General features: G+C 41.1%; 1 protein-coding gene across 5 annotated transcripts; it reads right to left on the bottom strand.

The window, feature by feature from the left end:
- Positions 1–669: 669 nt before the first annotated feature.
- On the bottom strand, positions 670–17516 carry LOC135252476 (protein SPO16 homolog). 5 transcript variants are annotated; one of them, XM_064330570.1, is made up of 7 exons: positions 16676–17018; positions 15943–16036; positions 14998–15169; positions 14439–14517; positions 13839–13939; positions 2970–3070; positions 688–2832 (listed from the first exon to the last, which is right to left on the bottom strand). In XM_064330570.1, exons 1-7 carry the CDS (start codon positions 16742–16744, stop codon positions 2819–2821), a joined length of 630 nt encoding a protein of 209 aa, XP_064186640.1. In that variant the 5' UTR covers positions 16745–17018; the 3' UTR covers positions 688–2818. The 5 variants fall into 5 exon arrangements, with proteins under 5 accessions (XP_064186642.1, XP_064186639.1, XP_064186638.1 ...); XM_064330572.1 differs by lacking the exon at positions 16676–17018 and adding an exon at positions 16158–16668 and having other exon boundaries at positions 670–3070; XM_064330569.1 differs by lacking the exon at positions 16676–17018 and adding an exon at positions 17039–17516 and having other exon boundaries at positions 681–3070.
- Between the last annotated feature and the right edge of the window lie 116 nt (positions 17517–17632).

Genomic DNA, 17632 nt, shown 5'->3' with positions numbered 1-17632 from the left:
AGGGCTACAAAATGAAATGGTGTCAGAGTTCAGGACCCAATTTTGGTTTTATCATAAATGTGAATCAGGCATCAGGTCTGTAATCAGAATGACCTGCTTAATACTGCACCGACCTCCATCCTTTTCCCAAATTTAAAATCTTGTCTCTGTAAATGGCGCGATTTTGAGAAAGCATGACAATGATGAGCTGTGATACAGTCTCCCACTTAGCCCCGGCCTGATAGCAGTTATATAGCAGCTATGAATCTTTCTGAAAAATTCATAAGATCTATTTCACCAATTATCCAGCCGAGCGTGCAGCCGTATCCAAATTGGACGGAGAGGAGATGGGGGGGGGGGCGAAATGACAAAAGATTTATTTGCGGCGATGATAAAAAATTCATGCCGAGGCATTCAAGTAAAGTTACTTTTTGTGTTCTGATTTAATGAATGATTTGAGCTGCGCGGGGGCATCGCGGGGGCCGAGAGAAAGAGATGTAGCGCTCGCTGAAGCCTGCGCTAATGGCCGCTCGCGCAGCTGGGACGGCCACAGTATGGCCATGTGTCAGACTGCAGTAGGATCAAAGCGCTGTGGTGTGAGCCAAAACCCGCTGGACCCTGCGGGGTTTGGGGCGGGGGGTGGGGGGGGTTCCATTCCTGAAAGTGCATCGCTCACCCCAGAGGTGACCCGACTGGGCCTGTGGGGTGCAGGTAAAATAAAAAATAAAAAAAAAACCCTGAAATGAGATTCACAAAATCCTGAAAGCCACTGAAATGTGCATTGCCTGATGGGCCTTAACAGTTTACCAGATTTCAGTTCACAATGAGAGATTATGGGAAGAGCATTAATTCAGCTGTTGTTGTTGCTATTGTGGTTATTGTATTTGATCCTCTCAGGGGTGCTTTTAAGAACAAAGGATTTTTTAAGAACAAAGGATTGATAACAAATTAGTCATCCCTGAGAGAATTGTTTTTTTTGGCATTTTATACAGCTTCCACCAGTTTCTGGTTTTACACGACGCCCACTTCTGGTTTTTATTCGAATACAAATATGAATACAAATAATTTTGTTGGTTAAACAAGTACAGAGACATATACAAACAGTGGCATCTCCCTAGAAGCCACAAACCTTGTTCTCATGGCCTTAATTAGCAGTTGTTTGAAAGAAAACCACAAGAACCCACAGACACTGCCACATCCTTGGGAATCAGTTTGACACCCCTGCTGTGAAGACTGGTTCTTTTTATATAAGTATAGAAAAACCCCTATATTATATATAAACCCCTACCCCTACATAACACTATATTTCATCATGCAACACATGGATATGATTTTTAATACCAGAATCACACCACCTATATTGGTATTGCATTGGTGTACTTCATCGGGCAAACAAGGGAAAAGGGTGTTCTTCCTCTTTAAGACAATGATGGGAGGAAGTCACTCTGGGTTGATATCTTTTGTGGTTATTCAATGTAGCCCTTTCAAACTGCTGGCTGGGTTTAAAACATTCATGATAATGGGAAGACCAGGTTCCAGCCACATAGTTGCATCCCAGCTTGCATCACAGATAACAAAGGACATTATCACAATGTAACATTGTATGGTTGTTGCTTAACAGTGAAGATGTATTGCAAAAGCATTGTCTGTTACTTAGGATAAGCATGAGGCAGACATTCTGACATACTGACATACTGTTATGCAATGTGTTATGATGCAGTCTTCCTACTGAATGTAATGTCTAACATGATTAAAAAAACATTTTAAACTAAATATATTTCCATGCCTGATCCTACATGATAAAACTTTCATATTAATTTTATTCAAGCCTGGTGACTGCGATAGGCATTGTGAAAAAATATTTCTTGGTTACCAAATTAAATTATGTAATAAAACATGTGACACAAAATATTTGTAAATGTAAAGAAACACATATTATGCTTATAACAGCCGTCATAATGTCATATAAATCATTCCTGTGACAAACTATAAGACAAAAGTCTATAACATATTATATCCCTGCTTGATAGCAAACTGTTACTATTTATGTTACATACAGAGCCCTCCAAAAGTATGGAAAAATAAGTTATTTTTGCTATGTAAATCAGGTATTTGGATTTAGATCAAAAGATGAATGTGAGATAAAAGTACAGTTTCATGGTATTTACATGCATATACTGTATGTTTTACCATTTTACAGAAACAGCTGTGTGTTGAATGCCTATTTGGATTTCCTCTATTATTTGTGCACAAAATATACATCACAGATTAAGGATTCAGTTTAAACATATCTCTACCAACATGCAATTACAATTGATTCTATTTTAGTTCTTTAGTAAATCCCTATACCAAGAAAATATTGGCATTCATTAGAAGTTAAAATAAACACTGTCAGGCTTACATGAGAGTAAAGATATTCCATGGGCTTGAGGTGACATGGGCTTGAGGGGAGACATCTTTGGCAGGTGAAACAGGAATTTGAGCACTCAAGCAAGCACTTCAGCAGATAAAAGAAATGGCTAAAAGGCTGCATCACTTCAAACAAGACGCCGGAACCCAAAACACAGTGTGCCACCCCCACCCCCCTGCGTTCGTGTCACAGCTACAGCGGCGAGCGCTTGTAAGAGACGGCTGATGAAATCACTTTGACAGGCAGCTCGCATGCAACATCCCCAGCTCTTCATTGCTGGGGGAAACCCAGGCCTACACCAGTTGGAAGCTCCATCAGCAGCACCTCAGAGCCCCGGCCCGAAACACAGCCGATATTGATCAGTGCCAGACAGAAGGTGTCTCTCCCTGCCTACATCCCTGGGAAGCAGGAGGTGGTTATCCATGTCAATTAAGGCCCCTGCTCTGTAAGTATTGATCGAGAACAACCAGACACAGGTTAACTGCCATCAAAATGGCGATTTACAAAAGGGACACGGGGCAAGTGGGCTGTGGTGATAGCTGCTCCGGCGCAGGAGGTGTGGATCCATTGAAGCGCTTACCCCAAGTGGCTCCCGCAGTCGGGCAGGCGTTGGCGTTTAAGAAGGCCTGAAGCCTCTCTGCTGGCCTCTCGCCAGGGAGCTCGAACCTCCCACTGCGCCGTCTGTAAAGCGCGCGCAAAAAAGCCGCTGCAGGTAAGGGTTATTTAGGGACACACACACCCCTACCTCGCTCCTTCTCCCCTATAACGGCAGGGTCTGGAGTGCAAAGCTTTCACAAAAGCAGACAGGGCCAAGATTTCCCCTGGCGAGGCCAGAGGCTCCATTAATTCTCAGCCTACCTGAGCGGCACTGCTGTACCACACCATATCCGACAGGAGTCCACAGCTATGCCCCTTTCTCCATTTTATCTAAGAGGACCTGACCTTTGCAGATCCTTACAAAGCAGGAAGTAGCAGATGCTCACACATACATCAACTCCTACCCACACTTCCTGTAATCTCAAAGCCCCAGATAACATGGCCTCTGACCGGTTTACTATAATTGAGGAGCATTTTCTTGTCAAAAGAAGTAATGTATGCAAGTATTTAAGTAAGAGTATGTATCTGTTGTACCTCAAAAGATTATACAGTAGGGGAGACCCACTCAAACCAAATCCTAACAAGGTAAATCTGAGCTACAACCAAGTGGCTACATTTAAAATCAAACCCAACAGTCTCTGCCATGGATGGATATAGGGCCTCAAGGGAAGCCCACTAAACACTGCTGTTTTCTTGACAAGAACGGAGGTATTTGGGGAGGATTCCGGGCAGGCTGGAGCAGAACCAGGGTGGGTCTCCGGGGGTTCCGCAGCCCACTTTTCCGTGGAGTGACGGAGGGGAGGCAGGCTGGGTAAACGCTCCGCTAAATGAGTTCTCTTAAAGGCCAATGAAGGAGAAAAGGGAGGCAGGAAGAAGGGACGGTGGGAGGCTGTTTGCTGTCTGTATCTCAGCTTGAACCCACTTAAACCTGGCCCAACCCTCCAACACAGCCTGCCCACATAACACCCTGGGGCCACTGCCCATTACCTATAATGCTCATCCTTGTCCAAATTCCCTTGTCTGTGTCTATGCCGCACTGCTCTTCTAAAAGCTGCATTTTACCATTTCTTGTCACCTTGTCATGGTGATACTGTAAATCAATTATGATGTAGTTGTCAATTTTTTCCCCATGGAATATTTGGCTAAAACAAATAAATTTGCCATAAGCCAATCACAAGGTACTCTTCTTGTAACGGTAAACTGAACTCTATTTAAAGAGCTATATTTATCTTTACAGAGGAAACCTATATAGGGGGTGAAGTAATGCCAGTGTCTAAAACACCATATAGGACTGATCATTTCTGGAAGATGGTGGTGATGTCATACAAGGCTAGTGACATTACGCCATCTCCTGCCAGATGGATGAAACAATGCAGGGTTGGGCTTCATCTGTGATTCATGGGATACTACAAACATAGACAAATTGCTAGTCCTGATGCCAAAGCCACCATGACATATCAAGGGGGACTACCAGTATATTTTCTTGGCCCTGGATGCACATTACAAAAAGGAAAGAAAGGCTGTCGGCTAAGATTAGCCTACGAGTTATATCTACTGGGTGACCTTCAGTTGTTTCTCCCTGGGGTCCCATACTGCATTTTTTATTAATTTATACAGGAGTTTAACTCCTTAACTAAAGTTAGCACAGGCATGTCAGCAGTAGCCCATGCAATACCTCAACATATTAATGTGTCATTTGTCTGGACTAATAAATATATCTCTGTTGATCTATTGATCACAATCAAGCTATTATCCATCCCCAGCCACCACAGCTGATGTGTGGTGAGCTTTCTGGCATAAATTGGCTGCCATGCTACACATTGGTGATATGACGTAAGCTCACCCCCTTCACTGTAATTCTGAGATCTTGAAGGACTGCGATGTCAATGTGAATCATCATTATCATCATGATCATTATTTTTGTTACTTGGTTAATGAATAACAGTGGCACAAGGTCTTCATAAAGTGTTTTCCAAAAATCTAACCCCAAGGAGCAGGGAATACATCAGCTGGTCAACTTACACAGTTGTTTTCTTGTGGCTAGGCCCCTATTAAATATGCATGGACATGTGATAGCAGTGACCTGAGACATCCTTCTTCAAGCGCCGCTACACCCCACATACCTTCTGTTGAGCTTTTCCACAACAATGAGCTTTTGGATCGAGTCCTGGGCAACAAGAGTTCACCAGTGAGAGGGCAAGGTCTTTACCACCCGCATTATGGTACAACAAACCAGCACAAACAGTTCGCCCATGTCATATTAATGCAATTTACATTAGTAAACCTCAGGCTAGAAAAAAGTCATCAAGACAAAAATCAATCATTCCAAATCCAAAAATAATTCAGAATACTAACGCTTCACTATAAAACGTTCAAAACGAACCATTATTATAGCAGCCTAATGAGATTCAGTTGCCATAGTATGCAATGATTATAAGAGTCTCAAAGGCCACTCCATACTGAATTTTTTATTGCAGCATGGAAAAAAAGGAATTACATTTGGAAACTGTATAGATATTGTACTTTATGTGTGCAATGGCATATTAAGTCACTGTTTTAAGGAGATGGTTATAAAATCAATGAGCCGACACATTTATCCAGAGCAAATAACAACTCATACATTTTGTATATTGCATAATCATTGCTGCAGGGTATTTTACAAAGCAGTTCAGGTCAAGTATCAAGCTCAAATAGGTAGTGTCCAGGACTTTGCAGAATTTGAACTTGGAGTGTTCTGCCTGAAAGCCCAATTTTCGCAAGCACTGCTACACATTGCTACTCCACAGAAGCCTGAATAGGAAGCTTATTTTCTGAAAACACATCAGTTTTCTCATCATCTTCAGATAGATGCATTAACAGGACCGGTGGGGACTGCAGGACTGTAGGCCACAGGTTTGCTCAGAGTAGTTCTGACTGTAAGCAGAGAGGATGGTACAAGCGGTTTCAGGTAACTGCCATTGTGATATCCACCCCGACACTGATCTCTCTCAGTCTTCTAGAATGTCCCACAGGGAATATTCAAAGTGCTCAGTCACATGGGAAAGGAACAATGAATCCCCAGTGTACATGTATTCTGGTAATACTGCTGAAAGTTAAAATATATACACAAAGCTTTCAGGGGAAGATCAATAGCCTTGAGTTAATCAGTTACTCAATTCGTAATACATTTATATTGGTTCCAAAAAGATGATTATTTCCAATGAAAAATGTAAGTATTGTGTAGCCAAAAAGCAACATATATCACTTCATATCACTTAAAAGAGAGAACAGAGAGAGGAGAGAGAGTGAGAGAGAGAGGTGTCGGTGTCACTCATGCTAACCTAATCTATCTAAACAAGCTGTCTCTGTTCAGTTTTATCAGTCCGTGTCTCTCTTTTAGACCACTGTGTCTCTCAGTTCCAGTTCCCTCTGCTCAAGATGAGCTCAATAAAACTGTTTATAGAGGATGCACACCCAAAGGTGGCACACAGACTGATGGAGTGGGACTCCATTTAAGTTACAATTTTATTTCATTGTATTCTGACCACCACACGCAGAAAAATTATGTTTATCCAAATATATCACAACTGAAGTAAAGGGAGAGTAGCTAAAAGGGTCTTTCTCAAATATAATTATCAGTGCATGGGCTTCATGTGTGCATGGTTTGGTAGGCACAGCCCTTGTGTACACTTGCTCTTGAACTTGATAGAACTTTCTACTTTGATAAAACATGACAGGATTTATCATTATTATAATTGTTATTATTGTTATTGTTGTTGTTACAGAAGTGAGAGAAGAAGAAGGAAAATGACTTATTATTTCTCTCTGATATTTCCATTTTCTCTTATTTACCTTCAAAGTCTTAGTAGGCTTTGGCAATTATGTGTGTGTGGACTAATTTTGGGGGCATGTTCAACAATTATTTTTCAAGCAGGAGTTTCAAGCAATGTTTAACAGGGTACACATGATTTATGAATCTGATTTCTTTGCTCAATTCTCAGGGCGCTTTTCTCATTCTCAGTGTTGTTACTGTGAAGGGGGGACGTAGGCCGATTCATCACTTCTGTCACTAGTGTCAATTCTCATGTCCTATTTCACCTCCTCCAGAAGCACACAGCCCAGTCTGCAAAGTTCCCTTTCTCTGTTTCTGTCTCTGTTTCCGTCTGCTCGCTTCAGTGTCCATAGGCCTGGGACTCTCCATTATGGTGACTGCTTCTATAAGGAGCCAAAGCCTACATCCTGTGTGCAACAAGCTCCGGATGAATGAATCAGTTTCAGGAGGACCTCGGGTGGGTGGGTGTGAGATTACTGATCTGAAACTTGTTAATGGGCTGGTCATCAAGCTTCACAACCCTCTCTGTTTTGCCACACCTCACACAAAGGGAAAAAGGTTACTGCCAACCCAGTGCAAACAAAAGACTAATCACTGACTGCACCCCAACTTGCTCCCAACCACTGGGGCTGTTCCCTGTCTGTAAGACATTTGGACAACACTTTCTATAGGTCCTTCAAAAGAGCTATATGACCTAACATGCAATATGCCTATTTGTTTAGACAGTGCATATGAAGAGCCTGTGTACTGCTTGTGAAGGTGTTACATAGCTTTCACAATAGGCGATTGATAGACTGATAGATACCCCATATTCTTGCTGTTTTCCTTATTCTTTGAAATATAAGTGTAAGAAATAAGGAATCAATGACATTGAGCCAGCACTGTTGCATGTGATACAAGATATGTTCCTTTGGATCACCATACAATGCGCATCAATGGCTTCATTTTAGAATATAATCTTCAAATATAACAATAATTTCCCCCTTGCAATAATGGATCAAAAATGGCAACAGAAATTCTAAATCACCTCAAGCATCATTTTAATCCAATCCCAGCATCCCATTCACCCACCGCCACACCCGCTCTTCTCTTTAAGTGCCCTGTTCTTCAGTTAGAACAGACAAACTGTCAAAACAACAAATCACCAGTCTCCAATTAAGGGTGACAGAGCAGAGGCAAACACGGAGCCATCGCGCTCAATGGCGTGTTTGCTCAGCGGCTTTGCCGAGGGCTGTCGTCACGCCGCTATACACGGAGGCCTCGCTGGCAGCTGCCGGGCAAAATCGCACCGTTCAAACACGCTCGTGCCCCCCATTCACCGAGCAAATCAGGGCCAGGGCTCGTCTATAGAGCGAGGCCGGGCAGGAAGTGGATGATTGCGCTGGTGTCATGTTACACGGGCATGGAAGAGACGTCGGGAGGCGGGAGCGCCTTTTCATGGCTTTGTGACGCAACGCCCGGTGGAAACCCGACCCTTCGCAATCGGAGGGCTCTTTTTTTTTCTCGTTATCGTTAATATTCCAAACCACAGAGGCTGGTCGCTCTGAGACGCAATTCCGTGCGAGAAACCACCAGGCCAGAGGTGGCAGACCGATGTGAGACGCGATTCCTGCCTCAGCGCTAAGTTCTCTGCACCAGAACTGCCTTGCGTCATCTTTCTGAGCTGCTTCACATTGAGATCATCCTTAAATGTGTTGCTCTCTATAGTTGCAGTCTAATGCAGTACAATGTTTATCAAATGAAATTCTGCACAATGTTCTTTTCCAATATTTTACCATCAGCCAAAGGAGGACAGTAGAGACCGCTGAGGAAATGCAACACAACACATTAGACAAACTGTGTCCTGCTTTCGTTGCCTCATGATTACTCTCAGCTAGTGACATATGTAGGGCATAGCCCATACAACAGTATGTCTAAGATATAGGGAACAGACAGCATTTCTAGTGGGAGAGGCTGAACACACAACAAAAGACAACAACAACACACAACACAACAACGGTCATTATAAATCAAGGGAAATTAAAACGATTGACACCTCTTGCAGCCAATTACAGTAGGCTGTCCAGGACAACATTTTTCAGCCAGAGGACTGCCATCTTCAGAGACCACTGGGTATGGCTTCAGAATGGTAGTACTGAACAGCTGCCAGCAATCTTCAAAGCTTAGGAAAACATGATGGGGTTAACATCGACATAAGCATCAACAGATATTATAGCAGTATACCCACATAATTTGTCATTCTTCCCTAAGAGAATAATAAGATGGTTGCCAGAGGTCTGGATAACTGAGGTCTGGTATGTGCAGCACTATGAACACTAAAATGACCGCTCTGAAACACAGGGGAAGGACAGTTTATATTGCACCCATGTTACTACTTCCAGAGATATTGACTCACGCCACCCCGCTAAGACGCTATTTGGCAAAAAGGCACTGCTCTGCTCAAGTCTTAGTCTATACAGATAATTTGTGGTGTATCTCTGACAGGAGGCCCTGAAGTGCGGTCATGCAGCCAATGGAGAGTGACAAAGATTTTTTTGTTCACTCCACTGGGAGCTCTCTGAGTAACAGTTCTAACTGTCCCAGGTGGGCCCCTCACTTCCCAGTTTCTTTTGTCTCTGTACCTACACTTACGCTTTACACTTACACTACCCGTGAAACTCAGCACTGTGCTGTCTGCAATGGCTAAAACTGAACATTATCCAAATGAGAGAAAATGCCACTTTTCTAATCTGATGTACATCGACATCGCAATTGTTGCGCCTTGAACTAGCGATTAATCACTGACACATAATCAATCATGAAGTGTAACAACAGAGCATTCCTTTTTAAAGCTGAAATTTACAATGAACACTAACCTCCAGATGTTCTAAATTAGCCATATACAACACTTTCTAATACAGTCTCTTTCTGAACAGCACTAGTGCTAACTTTAGATGCACCAGGCCCTACAGCTGCTGCCTCGACTATTTTGTCTTCTGAATCCATTGGAAACGCCTCAAAGAATTTATAATTTTCTTCTTCACTTAACATCGGTAAGACCACTATCTGCTAAAGAGAGTTTTAGCTCTCCCTGCTGTTCCTTAATGGTACTACATCCTGCTCACTTTCCACTGTAGATTGTTTTTGGCACTTTCAGCAACTCATGCAGGGTCCTCTTACCTACCCCAAACAACTTTATTTAAAATCAACTGATCCAGGATTACAACATATGATACTGCTATTGTGTCCTTGCAAAAATTATCTGAACAGAGCCCTCACCTTAAAAGTTTGGTGTTGTAAGCAATAATACAAATTACAGTACAGATAAAACGGAAAGCAATCAAACTATTATTATCTAGGTACTGTATAACAAGAGTGGTCACATCAGATAATTGATGTCCTGGTCGGATTTAACATTTTCGGAATGAATGCTGAGTAAAACATCACCTGTTTCTGAACTTCCATTATCATTACTAAGTAAAGTGAATGAGTGAAAAAAGTTGCTGTAATGATGATGAAAAGGGATCCTCGTGATCTCTGTGAACCTTCAATAATCTAATTTACACATACATTTGCAAGATTATCATTTTCATGATACACTATATGACCAAATGTATCTGGACACCCCTTGGTCTGGGGCTGTTTTCATGGTTTGGGCTAGGCCCCTTCGTTCCAGTGAAGGCAAATCTTAATGCTACAGCATACAATCACATTCTAGACAATTCAGTGCTTCTCCGACATTTTGGAGAAGGCTTTATTTAGTTTCAGCATGACATTGCCCCCAGGCACATAGCGAGGTCCATATAAAACAGTTCTTTGGAGATCGTTGTGGAACAACCTGTCTTGCCTGCACAGAGCCCTGACCTCGGCCCCATCCAACACCTTTAAGATGAATTGGAAAGCAAACTGTGAGCCAGGCCTAATCAGTGCCCGACCTCAGTAATGCTCTTCCGCCTGAATGGAAGCAAATTCCCGCAGCAATGCCTGAACATCTAGTGTAAAGCTTTCCCAGAAAGGTGGAGGTTGTTATGGCAGCAAAGGGTGGACCGACTTCACTACAATGGCCATCATTTTGGATGAGATATTGGATGTCAAGTGTCCATATACTTTTGGCCATGCGTATATAGACATAGGTGTCACTGAAGACAGGTCGATGTCCAAAGATTTTGATTGCCGTTGAAACCCAAAACTATAATCTAGAACCGTTGTAGGTGCTGGAAAAAACCGGTCACACCAAAGCAGGCCCTACAGAGAACTATTAACCCTAGTCTGCAACAAAGTCATCTTTCATGAAAGAAGTCATGAAAACAAGAAATGGTGAGTCTTCTGAAGGTTTCCTACTCTGACCTAAAAACTAAAAACTAAAAACAAAAACATGCAACTAAAAGAAAAAGAACATTCACTGTCCAACACCACATAAAACGACAAAGAAATAACCAAAACAAAAAATCACAACGTCTACAACATTGTGCAGGATCCAGCCACAAACCGCTCCATAAAAGCCTTTCTCCCTCGTAGCTGCAGCAGGCCTTTTGTAGTGCCACCCAGCAGGTGAAGCCAATCTGGCAACAAGCCACTCGTTAAGGTGGAGCACAGGTAGAGAGAGAGAGACTCAGATCACATGCAAGGGGTTAGTTTCAGCACCTGCCTGTAACAGTCTGTCTTCACTCTCTGCGGGCACACTGCTGTACTATTCTCAGGTAGAGTGATATAAATGTCATATGTTCTGCCCAGCATATGTACTTGGCTGAGGGGAAGGGAGCTGTCTTGTGGTTTCAAACGGAAACCCTTTGAGGGCCTCAGTTAGTTTGAGTGTTAACTGACTTGCAGTTAGCTTAAAAACTGTTTTCTTTTTTTTTTTCTTTTTAAATAAAAAAAAAAAACCCTTGTGGAAAGTGGTCTGTGCTCAAGAGGGCTGTGAGGTTATTTTGAACAGCAGTGTCCTTCACCACACTGGAGGCCTGAACACTGTGTCCCCTCAAACTGCTGAAAACAGCAGGGCTACATTTAGATGTGCTTTTGCATTTTCTTAACTGTAAATTACTTAATATAACGCAATATATGGAACAGGTCCTTCAAGCTAAGAATACATTAAGGAATACTGCAGGATTAAAAACAATCATTTTCATTTCACTCCAGTGTTTTAGCGTATTTAGAATAGATTTCTGAGTCTTCACCTCTGATCCCCCCTCCCCCCGATTTGAGATGTCCAATTGTATGACTGGCGCTTTTCGTCACTGAAAAGTTCACCGTAAATCCTGAGGAGCAGGATTTTGTACACAGTGACTCCAGAACTATTTAAACTCACGTTATACACTCGCTGTGTGTCTTTTTTTATTTATTTGGGCAAACATTTGTCTATTTTGTGTAGTTAAAGCTTGGTGAACTGAACATGCTGTGCATGTCAGGATCTCAGAAAGTGAGTATTTCCAATGAGGTATTTCAATAGATTTTTGAACAAATTACTGATGACTAATTCTTTTAAGTTCAATAGCTCCTAGAGAAAAGGACCTAGAAACTTCAAACCACTTTTAAATTGTTCACAAACAATGGGCACAGGATGCACAGGATGCCTTTGCATTGTGCATTTTTACCTCATGCAATTTTATATGAATATTTCCAATGAGGTATTTCAATAGATCTTTGAACAAATTACAGATGACAGCAGGTTCAGTGACAATGGAGTCAGTGATTCAGCCATACGTCTATTCAGAAAACCATAAGATTGACCTTCAATTAGAGAGACAGTTTGTAACTATGCTTAGCAAGTATTCTGTTTCTGGCCCTCTTATCTTAAGTCTGTCTATGCCAGTGCGTACCAACACTGTTCCTGGAGATACCACCCTGTAGGTTTTCACACCAACCCTAAAAAATCACCTCATTCAACAGTTAAAGATCTTGTTGAGCTGATAATTAGTCCGGTGAGAAAATTAGGGTTTAAATGAAAACCTACAATATGGTAGATCTCCACAGGAACAGGGTTGGTTACCCCTGGTCTATGTGAATGAAGAGGGCCTTGTTCTGCCACCATAACATACCACAAGGGGTCTCTGTTGCCTCCATAGTGAAAGTAGCCAGACGATCACTTCAGAAAGTATTGGAAATATTGAAATGAAACTGCTAATGGTTTATTGAACAAGGTAAGAGGACAAGAACTGACAGAAACTGGGTTGCTATGACACCTAAAAAGGTATTTTTAAGGTAAGCTCAGAAGCAGTGCTGCGAGAGGCTGAATGCAGTAATGTGTTTACTAATTACTAGTTTCCTAATTTTACTGAGTACAAAATCATGGGAAATTAGTGGTTATTACTGTCTCCAGCTCGATCATGCAGGACCAAGATCAGCAATTGCCCTCCATTACACTGCAGTTACTACCCTCCTCCATTCAATGTTTGACTTGATGGAGAGTGTCAGGGTACTAAATTGAGGTCATCCAAATGAAAGAGTATTCTAACTACGAGGAAAACTGGGCCACTGCTCACAGTCGTGCTGCCCAGCCTATACTTCCCACTTCAAATCCTTCTTCTGTGGGATCCTTGTACAGATGATTGTGATTATGAGAGTCATTAAATAATATTAATGAAAAGGCTAGTGACTAATGGCTATCCGCAACGTTTACTGTCAAACAAGTGGATGGGCACAAGCCATCGTGGTGAACCGGTGTCTAATTTAATACCATCAAAACACATACCTTCATCTACAGAAATGTGTTAAAAAACATGAAATATTAGTGTTTTTAAGAAAACATACTTTTCCAACCAAAGATTTGCTCAGTTTATTTAAACCTAAAGGCTTTCAATACAAGTTTTTTTGAAAGGTTTAAAGAGATCTCAACACCGTGAGAAATCAATTTTAACAGATAGCATCTTTCAACACCTACTGTAGGCACACACTGCCACGTTCCTTTTAAGGCTGTAAAAATTCATGTAGATTTCAGCACCTCACCATCCCTTTAAAGAAATTATCGCTGAAACCACGCTGTCAGCTCTGGATAAACATCGGCTCTGGGCTAACGGGTGTGTTTCAGAAACGTCTCAGTGCCGGGTCGCTCATCCCACCTACATATCTCGCAGCATCTCCCACACAGGGCTGCGCTCGATGACGTGGGCCCGCGCCAGGGACATCCGATCCCGCACGGTCACCACATGGGGCTTGCTGGTAGCCTGGCGATAAGAGCAGACAAAAGCCCCACAGATATCACCGCACATCAAAATCTCTTCAGAGGCAAATATGTGAATGGCACAACACACAGACACATGTAATGCATGTACAAGGTCATAAATGCAGGATTACACTGCCAGGGAAACGGCGCAATGACCATTTGAATTAATATTTATTCACATTTCAACTCACTTGAGAGATTATATATAACCTTTCAAATCTCTCATAAAAGTTCTGGCTCTTTATTCAAAAAAGTTAAAAACTGGCGCAGCAATTGAAATAACACGGAGAGGGAACCGTTTTGGATCAAGCTACAGAAACGATCGCCATGATAAAATACAGGGGGAACATTGCAATTGGACCAAATCTTCCAAAGTTTGCTTGTCTGTGGCAGGGCTCCTCTGTAAAAGAGACCTTGGTCACAGTAAGACGTCGCTGCACAAATGATGATTACATAAGAAATAAAATGCAAGACTTCAATCTTAATACACATAACCCTACCTTGGCAATGGTAAGCATGCCCTTTACCATCTCAGCATTATTATGCACTGGAAGGATCCGGAGATTGCCGCCAAAAAACCTGAAATAGTAAACATTCTTTGGAATATTCAGACAAAACAAATAGCATTTTTAGAATATAAAGACAAAAATGTCGCATTGAAACAGGATAGTAAACAACATCTAATTTCTGTCATTTGGACATTATCCCTTAAATAAATTGAATATGAAATTGAACTGTGATACTGTATACAGTAAATATGTGGACATTTACTGAAAACATATATTTCACTGCAGTGTAGTAATATAAGTGATAAGTGATTTGAAAACAGCAATAATTGTTTCCCTGTATATTATGAAGTGTTACAATATCTTGATAGTACATTTTATTTTATTATATTTTCATTGTATGCCATTTTCATTAAGGAAACTTACATGTTCAATATATACACATATAAAAGGTTGATACGCTGACATTTCTAGGAATGGCTTAAAGTGGGTTGAATCAAAGAGGTCAGTCTCAAAAGACAAAATATGATACTTTGTTCTGTTTATGGTGTACCTTTGCTGAACTGTGGAAAGTATCTCCCACTCTTTCTTCCTATGGAGTGAGGCTAGCAACAGAATAAAGCTATTTCTGTGAATCTGTAGAAACGTCTTAATCCTTTCAAAGAGACCTGCTTCCTCTGGATTCTCAGGGAATTCTTGTGCAGCAACAAGCATAAATGCTATACCTGTATAAAAAAATGAAATACAAGTCTACTTGGGGATCGTTTAAAACATAACATAAAGGCTGAGAAGTTAAGACACATCATAAATTACAAAAACAGTCATTTTAGGATACCAACATATAGCTTACCTGGACACTAATTTACCAGACAAGGTTTGCACATTAAAATTTTACCAATACAATTGATCCTAGAACAAGAGCATAAGAAAGTGAAAAACAAGGGTTTACATTTTTTTTATTGACACATATTTCCTAATACAGCTGTGGCATCTACTGATGTATACATATTTTACCTTGACTACAGAAATTAAAAAATGTATTTGCACTTTCAGTGTAGAGGGCCCTAAATATTCACATAACAGTGAAAAATAATAGGCCCATTATTTTAGAGCATCTCCATGATCATGCAGATAATCAAGGAAACTACCCAATATTTAAAATACATCAGAAATGGAATGCCATGTAATGGAAATTAAATGTGTGTAAACCATAGACCGTATAAAATAGGTGTAAACTGTAGTATGGCCCCCTTTTCAACAGGCTGGAGCCTGTGACGCTGGCGTGATGGTTGAGCAACGACACACGATGCTCTAGTTTCCAGTTTTAATAGCATCAAGGAAAAACCTGTCGAAACGGAAGAAACCTCTATCCCCCTCTTTCACACAGCAACCCATTAAGATGCAGAATACAGTCCGTCCAGTTTCTTACGGATATCATCCTTAGCAGTGTGTTTAAATATGCGAATCGAGGCAGTGATTTCAGTGATTCGCCCAATACCTGACTGGGGGAAAATGAAGGTTCCGGATTCTACAAAGTCTGAGTATCGAATCCGATGTTGTTGTGCTTGTAATATTCGCGCAGCATCGTGGTTCTGTGAAGAAAAACATACGCCCAACTTCAATTATTTGGGAATACCCATATGCACGCTATGGTTTGTTGTTTTCTGTAAATTTCCCCTAATAACGAATATTAAGTTATAAGTTGTGATTTACAGCTTAACTAAGATCCCTATCGGGAGGTAGTCCCTTGGGTTTTTTTAACATCCCCTGCACTCTCTCTAATTTTGTTTTACTTTTTTTAACCTGGTGTGCACAAAACAAACAAAAAACTAGCATTTAACAGAATTATAATATATCCCGTAGCGCGTTACTAGAAAGGGTAACAATGTTAAGGGTATGAAAGCGGTATTATTTTGTTCAGATTTGCATTATCATATGTGCTGAGGTTTTGTTGAACATTTGCAACGGTGCTACTAGCAGGCTAACAGGCTCACAATGCAGCAAAAAAATAAAAATAAACCTAATGTGTCCGATGGAATTAGCCAGCTAGCCACTAGCCAGTGGCACTTGAAATGTAACGTCAGCAAGCGCGTAGTGTTAGATAACGTTATGTGTTCGAGCCCGTAAATTGCTAGTTATTGATTTCATTTGACCGGTATCAACGAAATTGAGCCTGTCTATTTTTGATGCATTTGTCGGTACGTGCTAGCCAAACAATGTGATAACATCACCTGCAACGAAGTGCTAATAATAATTGTTGCTCTCAACGGCGTTGTCCTGTCGTTTCCGTTTGTTGCCATGGCCGAACGTCTAGTACGTAAGTTTACCTTTGGGAGTTTTTGCCAATTTAAATCATACAAGAAAGCCAGAGTTACTCGTAGTTGAAGAAATATTCAACGTATTAATGCAAATTTTGTTTTCGGTTTCCTGATGTCTTGACAAGCATCTTTAAAACCGCGCGCTCGAAAGATTTGCTCGCGACGGCCAGTATTTCATTGATCAGCTCTCCATAGCTTGTGTGAAACAACCATGCGGTCACGATTCACAGTTGGACCTGCTGTTTGTTGCCATTTTTGTCAAATAATATATCATACCCTTGCAGTATCCATATTTATCTGGATGGAGAGTTTTGGAATTATCTTTATATGTTGAAGCTTGGCTTCCCTGATCACGTGACGTACGGCACATCTTTCAGGGAATAACTAGGAGGTCAATAATGGCCAATTACTTATTAGTGAACCGTTTTAATTGTTCTATTTTTAAATAAATGTTTCATACTGTAACTACTGCTGGCATGTAGAAGAGTCTCTGTATTGTATTTTTCTGAGACCCCAATATGTCATAGTGTCTTTGCTGGCTTCACAATCATAGGTTTTAAGAATTATTCTGCAGCTTTTATAACCACAAATGTTTTATTTTATCTTAAATAAAACAACGAATGTTGATCAACAGGTTCAAAACTTTTTGTTTTACCAATGTCTTGATAAGCATCTTGAAAAACATTTGATATAAAGGCTTGTTTGTGGAATCATGTGTTCTCTGTACATCAACTTATTCTGAACATCAGCTTTTTTTCTGCAGCTGTGCTTTTCTAACCACAAATGCTTTATTTTATCTTATACTACAATGCGTGTTGATAAAATCTTGACACATTTTCAATTTTCGGGGGAGACACCACTGTCCAACGC

This window comes from Anguilla rostrata, chromosome 4, assembly GCF_018555375.3.
Source record: "Anguilla rostrata isolate EN2019 chromosome 4, ASM1855537v3, whole genome shotgun sequence".
In the NCBI taxonomy this organism is placed as follows: Eukaryota; Metazoa; Chordata; class Actinopteri; order Anguilliformes; family Anguillidae; genus Anguilla; species Anguilla rostrata.
Note: the sequence above shows the minus strand (reverse complement) of the source record. Positions and strands in the feature narration are given on the sequence as shown.